The sequence below is a fragment of the Xenopus laevis genome, chromosome 3L (assembly GCF_017654675.1).
Source record: "Xenopus laevis strain J_2021 chromosome 3L, Xenopus_laevis_v10.1, whole genome shotgun sequence".
Lineage (NCBI taxonomy): Eukaryota > Metazoa > Chordata > Amphibia > Anura > Pipidae > Xenopus > Xenopus laevis.
The window spans coordinates 148181836-148189645 of record NC_054375.1 but is presented as its reverse complement, the minus strand read 5'-3'; the positions used below and the strand labels follow the sequence as shown (position 1 = coordinate 148189645).

The 7810-nt window shown below is 40.1% G+C and overlaps 1 protein-coding gene across 7 annotated transcripts in view; it reads left to right on the top strand.

Moving 5' to 3' along the window:
* Positions 1 to 6733, top strand: part of kcnt2l.L (potassium channel, sodium activated subfamily T, member 2 like L homeolog) — a 68264-nt gene extending 61531 nt beyond the window's left edge. For 3 of the 7 annotated variants that reach the window (XM_041587243.1, XM_041587247.1, XM_041587249.1), the window contains 4 exons: positions 704 to 832; positions 2758 to 3079; positions 4439 to 4523; positions 4948 to 6733. In XM_041587243.1, the coding sequence (XP_041443177.1) occupies positions 704 to 832; positions 2758 to 3079; positions 4439 to 4523; positions 4948 to 5059 (648 nt within the window). In that variant the 3' untranslated portion in view covers positions 5060 to 6733. Of the gene's footprint in view, positions 1 to 703; positions 833 to 2757; positions 3080 to 4438; positions 4524 to 4947 lie in introns of those variants that run through there. The other 4 variants (XM_041587244.1, XM_041587245.1, XM_041587248.1 and 1 more) reach the window with 4 other exon arrangements.
* Positions 6734 to 7810: the final 1077 nt, after the last annotated feature.

The following is a 7810-nucleotide window of genomic DNA, read 5'->3' as shown; positions in this document are numbered from 1 at the left end:
AACAAAATGGACATGGTCCTACAAAAAATTTTCGCCATGCTACGCGCTGCAGATTTTTTCAAATGTTGGGAGGAATGAAAGAAAGAAAATGTTTTGAACTTGCCATTATGTCAACAAGGAGCCATATTGTAGGCAGTAGGAGAGAAGACTAGCACTTTAAGGGGCGGATTTATCAAGCCCCAAATTGAAATACTTGGAATTCGAATATCGAAATTTAACTTTTTAACCGAATTTGGGTATTCTACGGTCGAAAGTAAAATTGTTCAATCGAACGATTAAATCTATCGAAACGAACGATTTTATCGATGGTCAAAGTATCCAAAAAATTACTTAGAATTTCACATTTTTTTACTTCGAAAATTCCCTAGAATTCACTTTGACCCTTGATAAATCTGCCCCTAAATTTGGCTCTATGAGAAAACTATGGGGAGCCCTTGGGTGTCCTCAGACTGGTGAGTACTGGCTAATGTATGACAAATATGCAGTGCCATCTGCTGGGCGGAGGAGTTATTGCAGTTCGTTTTAGATGTAGACTTCCAAGACATTTATAAATGTAAATCTTCTCATTTGACCCCGGCCATATCCCATAGTTCACGTCTATAGTTCTAATGGGACGATGATGCAGCATAGGAAGCAATGGGGTGGAGACCAGTTTGGGTGTTATTGGTTACTGTTGCACAGACTTTTTGTATTCTCGTTTTAGCTGCGAGTGACAGAAAATGACCTGTGGATCCGTTGTTACGGGCGGTTGTATCAGAAGCTGTGTTCCACTACAGGGGACATTCCCATCGGTATATACCGTACTGAGACACACTTACTGCCTGCCTCTGAGGTAATTCAAGAGTTCCAAAATACATACCTCCCAACTGTCCCTTTTTCGGAGGGACAGTCCCTCTTTTGACAGCTCAACCTGCAGTCCCTCATTTGTACTGGAAAGTCCCTCTTTTCTCTGCACTAAACAGCCAGAAAAAGAAACAAAGTTTCTCACTTAATTGGCTTTTGGCAGAGAGCCCAGAACAGCTAACAGGTGCAAATAAGATACTTTGTAACAATTTTGAGACACAAAAAAACAGTTTAGATAAGGAGAAATATTTTTCAAACTTTCATAACCTGCCAAATTTTGTAAAATGAACATGGTAATTAGAGGGTGTGGCCACAGAAAGTGGCGTGTTAAAAATAATTTGCTGCGCTACATGTGAAAAAAATCTTTTGCCCCTCTTTTTATTTCCAAAACGTTGGGGAGTATGCAAAAAGTGCCACCTCAGAAATAAGGAAAAATGGAGAAAAAAACAAGAAAAATACAGTATATAGGGGCAGATTTATCAAGGGTCGAAGTGAATTCGAGGGAATTTTCGAAGTAAAAAAATTCAAAATTCGAAGTCATTTTTTGGATACTTCGACCATCGAATAGGATAATACGACTTCGATTCGAAGTAAAATAGTTTGAATATTCGACCATTTGATAATCGAAGTACTGTCTCTTTAAAAAAAACTTCGACTTCAATACTTTGCCAAATTAAACCTGCCGAAGTGCTATGTTAGCCTATGGGGACCTTCTAGAGCAGTTTTCTAAGTTTTTTGAAGTCGAACAAAAATAGTTTGATTGATCGCTGAAATCCTTCGATTCGAACTTTCGATCGAATGATTTTACTTATAAAATCAACTTCGAAATTCGACCTTTGATAAATCTGCCCCGCAGTGTAGCGTTCTTGAATAAGATCACGTCTCAAGGTGAAGTCATTCACCCACTATCAGTGTATTAACCCAACCTAAAATGAGTGCAGGTGAACTTATTCTCATATCCACTTAAAACACCATCAAATTAAAGTCTGCTGAAACTGGAACGTTTAGAAAAAGTTCCCACACTGGCTTAAGACCCCGTTTCTGGAAGTCGATTATACTCTCAGAAGTTCACAATTAAATTCACATATCAAAATGATCAATTGAACCTCCGGTCCTTCCCTTTGGACAACAATAACACATTACTAAGGGTCGGATATCGAGGGTTAATTAACCCTTGAATTCAACCCTTCAAGTTAAATCCTTCGAATTTGAATATCGAATTCGAAGGATTTTGCGCAAATACTTTGATCGATCGAAGTAAAAATCGTTTGATCAGAAAAAGCTTATAAAACTTATGGGGATGGTCCCCATAGGCTAACATTGTAGCTCGGTAGGTTTAAAGTGGCGAAGTATGTAGTCGAAGTTTTTTTTTAAAGAGACAGTACTTCGACTATCGAATGGTCGAATAGTCAAACGATTTTTAGTTCGAATCGAAGTCGAAGTCGCCTATTCGATGGTTGAAGTACCCCAAAAAAACTTAGAAATTCATCGTTTTTTTACTTTGAATCCTTCACTCGAGCTTAGTAAATGTGCCCCTAAGAGTGGCATGCGCGGAAAGCATTTTCAAATACTTGAATAAAAATATATTGCACTTACAGAAGTTTCCTTTTAAAATCGCTTTTAAATCAATGCGCAGTGTTCCTGTGATAAGAGCCGGTGCTTCGTGTAATCCTGAGTTCTCCCCGGTACTTTTCCCCTGTGTGTGGACACTCCGCTCTGTGTGCCCGATTCCTTCCACTTTCGTTGCCGCTGACGCGTTTCGCCAAATATGCCAAATGATGCCCTCCATTCCTCATTGTACCTTCTTGATCAGGACTGGTCACTCTGCTTCATTGTTGCTATGATTTTCTATGTATTCTCATCTGATTATTTCCCTTCTTTCTTCTCTCCTCCCTGACATTCACCTCTTCCAAGTCTCAGGTTTCAATCAGTGTTGAGGATTATGAAGATACAAGAGAGACTCGTTGGGGAGACCCTAACCAGGGGCGACCTCTTCACCGGAACTCAACCTCCAGTGACCAATCAGAACACCCCCTGCTGCGCAGAAAGAGCATGCAGTGGGCCAGGAGGCTAAGCCGCAAAGGAGCAAGGCAACCTGGGAAATCGGCTTCGGAAAGAATCAGCCAGCAGCGAATGAGTCTGTATCGACGATCAGAACGGCAGGAACTCAATGCACTCGTCAAGACCAGGATGAAGCATTTGGGGCTCTCAGCTGCTGAGTACAGTATGAAACAGAGTACACCCAACATTGATGTGTCATATACATAGAGGGAGAGATATAAGCATATCAGAAGTCACTGAGGGGTTGTTCTGTTACTATATAAAGACACAAGGCTGCAGGCTGAGTTATACAGGGAACTCTGAGTATCACTCATGTATTATAAGGGATAATGTACCCCCTACTGTAAATGATAAGGATATTAGAAGTCACTGAGGGGTTGTTCTGTGACCATATAAAGACACAAGGCTGCAGGCTGAGTTATACAGGGAACTCTGAGTATCACTCATGTATTATAAGGGATAATGTACCCCCTACTGTAAATGATAAGGATATTAGAAGTCACTGAGGGGTTGTTCTGTTACCATATAAAGGCACAAGGCTGCAGGCTGAGTTATACAGGGAACTCTGAGTATCACTCATGTATTATAAGGGATAATGTACCCCCTACTGTAAATGATAAGGATATTAGAAGTTACTGAGGGGTTGTTCTGTTACCATATAAAGGCACAAGGCTGCAGGCTGAGTTATACAGGGAACTCTGAGTATCACTCATGTATTATAAGGGATAATGTACCCCCTACTGTAAATGATAAGGATATTAGAAGTCACTGAGGGGTTCTGTGACCATATAAAGGCACAAGGCTGCAGACTGAGTTATACAGGGAACTCTTGGGTATCACTCATGTATAATAAGGGATAATGTACCCCCTACTGTAAATGATAAGGATATTAGAAGTCACTGAGGGGTTCTGTGACCATATAAAGACACAAGGCTGCAGACTGAGTTATACAGGGAACTCTGAGTATCACTCATGTATTATAAGGGATAATGTACCCCCAACTGTAAATGATAAGGATATTAGAAGTCACTGAGGGGTTGTTCTGTGACCATATAAAGACACAAGGCTGCAGGCTGAGTTATACAGGGAACTCTGAGTATCACTCATGTATTATAAGGGATAATGTACCCCCTACTGTAAATGATAAGGATATTAGAAGTCACTGAGGGGTTGTTCTGTGACCATATAAGGGCACAAGGCTGCAGGCTGAGTTATACAGGGAACTCTGAGTATCACTCATGTATTATAAGGGATAATGTACCCCCCACTGTAAATGATAAGGATATAAGAAGTCACTGAGGGATTCTGTGACCATATAAAGGCACAAGGCTGCAGGCTGAGTTATACAGGGAACTCTGAGTATCACTCAAGTATTATAAGGGATAATGTACCCCCTACTGTAAATGATAAGGATATTAGAAGTCACTGAGGGGTTCTGTGACCATAAAAACGCACAAGGCAATTCGATGTTTACTTAGCATATGTATTAATATTATTATTCTAAAATCTAAATTGTTTCTGTATTTATTTACAGTGGACAGTATGGACATTGGCAGCACATTGTCCTATATCCTAATAAACCCTTCTCCAGATACCAAACTGGAACTTAATGATGTCATGTAAGTGTCTCTCTGTGTTTGGCTCATTGTTGACTGTGTGCTGCTCCTATTGCAATAACATTTATTTTCTCCAGATAACTCTCTTGTTTATAGCCTGCCCCTGTTTATACATTGATGTCAGCCATCAATTGATTGCCTCTGTGGCATCTATTTGTTCTATCTCAAGTCTGGCTGAAAAAAGCAATGTTCTTCATTCTAAAGAAAACTAGTAGTGTGAAACATATTTACAGGCATTATAGCTGGTTTATTCATGATGCCTGAGCAGTTATAAACTGGGGTGTTTGGGTCCTATCATCTCAGCCACAGAGGCTCCCCCATCCCAGTGTGAATATTACTTCTGATGCATTTTTTATAAATTTTCTAAAATTTTAATATGCAAATCAGGGACTTGATAAATTTTATATGTATATTGTTCCTTTTGCAGTTACCTCATCCGACCAGACCCTCTTACTCTAGTGTCTATGAAGTCGCGCAAAGCTAGCGTTACACGCTCGGAAGGCACGGCATATGAAATGAAAGACAGCACCCATCTGTAATCTCAAATCTTGCGTGATAACGGTACGAGATACTGGAAGGGAAGGACAAGAAAAGGTCACGGTGTGGGGACATTGTCTCTCTTGGGTCTGACAGTGAAAATGTATAGTGGCTTAGCTGAGACATCCTGATAACATGGAAGGAACCTGTTGATCTCAACTCTACCCTGTCAATACCCTTTGTCCTGCTCTGAGGCTTCTCAGACATGCAGGTGGTTCCTGCTCTTTGTATCCCCTGGCCTATATAACAAATGACTAGATGAATGTATTAAAAGAAGGGAGATGATTTGCCAGCCTCAATACCCCCTCAGTTTGCGAATTGAGGGCCCAGGTGTTATGCTTCTCGATTATTCTAAGAAGTTATAGGCTGCTGGGCCAGCTACTGCCTTGTAGCCTTCAAGGAGAAACTAGGGTGTAGCCATGATAACTCCTTCTGGAAAATAAGTCACAAACAGATAAGTCCATAGACTTTATAAAACAAATATGTTTGCGACATGGAGCCAATCAAAAAGCAAGATTTATTCTATAGGGTTTCCATATGTTTCTGCACACTTCAGGCTTCTTCCTCCATCATTCATCCAGAACCACATTGAAGAAGTAGTTGCTATTGTTGAGGAGGAGCGGTCTACTGAAAGGGCTCAGATGGACGTGCTTGTTGGAAAGCCCTTGTGATGATGTTGTGAAATGGTCTTGGCTAGTATCACAATGCAGTCATCACTTTGGTTGATGACCATAGACCAGCAATAAACATCAGCACTCTAGCATTTCTTGAGAGACAGGCAAGTATCTCTTTGCATGTCTCTGAGGACTTTTTTTGAGCTGAATTTGCCACGGTTTCTACACAGTAGCATTCACCAGCAAACCAGAGAACCAAAGCTTCATCTCCAAACTCAGAAAAGTAGAGGGACCTTGAGGCTTAGGGCTCCTTATCTTGTATTCAGATTAGACGAGAAACATCTCCAGTTTCCAAGCTTGGATTGTCCATTCAGTGTTAGAGATGATATTGACTAGATGCTCAGCCATCATACCAAAGTCAAGGTAACCCCATAGGGTGGCCCTAACTCCTATTTACCTCTGGTCATAATTCTCATAGGCTTGCACCTTCCTACTTGGTTGCATTGTCTGGGGTAAAGTATCTCCTGACCAAAGCATTGATCGCACAGGCTGATTCTTCCTACTGTAGCTCAGACTTCTCCATGACCAACACCAATTAAAGTACACAATTAAAAGGAAAGGGATTTGGGGTGGATATATTTGATAGCTGACAACCACCAAAATCTGAAATCTGAAACCCATCCTCCAAACGAATGTTGGTCTTTGAGATACACAGGTACAATCATGGTACAGTATCGTTTATATGACCATGCCATGGTTTGGTGGGCATCGTTTGTGTTCATTGTATAAGTGGAAATCTGTTTGTATCTGTACATGATGAGAATCCTGTGTGTTTTAATTCTAGTTTTATGTTTTGAGTCCTGATGTGCAACTTTTGAGCTAATTAAGTTGTCTGTTGTGTCCAGTCTTCTACATTCCATTTGTCTGGTAGGGGTGATAGGCTTGGAAGCTCTGTATTCAGCTCTGTGCTACTTGTTAGACACACCAGGTGCAGCTGATAACCCTTTGGAAGTAAGAAGTAACATATTTTGCCATTAAATCTTTGTGAAATAAAGAATTTGCCCCAAAATTGGTTACCGTCACCTTGAGTTATTTTTCTTTTATTGACTCTTTTATTTATCCTTTTCTTTGTTTAGATTTTTTACTAGAGCGTTAAAACTGGAATTCTGAAAATCTTATATAGTGTTCCCAATTGGGTGCCTGTGCTGGTACATTACTTACCAAAGTTACTATCCCATTACTATCTCACGTTCCTAGACTAATTACATATAGTATCAAACAACCCTCTGGATCATTTATATTAATGGAGTCCCATTGCACCAGCTTAATAGACAATATTGTGTGTGCTTCAACCACTTTATTTAACTTTGGGTGCAGGTTGGGTTGCAAAGCCGTCCGAAAACCCTTGCCAGGGGTTTGCCTAAACATATAGGAAACAAATACCACTGTAGCACCTCTTTGTTGCGGAAAGTGAAAACTTAATTTATTAGGTCAAACAACCAGGCAACATTTCGGGCTTATTCTTGCCCTTTCTCAAGCCTCTCAGTGGGAGAGGTCACTATCCTATTTGGAATTTTCTGTGGTCTGCATTGGAATTAGACTGAAAATCCGACTATTTTATCAAGTTTTTCCCCAATCTGATTAAATCAAGCTTTTTTTTTTTAATAATAAATAAGGTCAAATGTTGGATTGGTCAGACCTTTTTAAATTAATCAGAATTTTTTTTGATTTTGATTAATAACCCCCTATAAATTGGCCTCCAATGTAGACTTGAAGTCCAACAACCACTGCTCTATGAAGACAAATATGGGGCCAAACTGGCATCTCAACACTTTTTAAAGGAAAACTAAAGCTTAATTAAAGAAGTGGCTATAAATACCTTATGTTCTGAACTTCTGTACCAGCTCAAGGCAACCACAGCCCTTTAGCAGTAAAGATCTGTGTCTCCAAAGATGCCCCAGTAGCTCCCCATCTTCTTTTCTGCTGATTCACTGCACATGCTCTGTGCTGCTGTCACTTACTGAGCTTAGGGAGCCACTCACAATATACAGTACACATAGAATAGAAATGTCACAATATAAGGCTGATTAGTAATTAATACAGATAATTACTACATGGCAGCACAGAAACCAGTGCAAT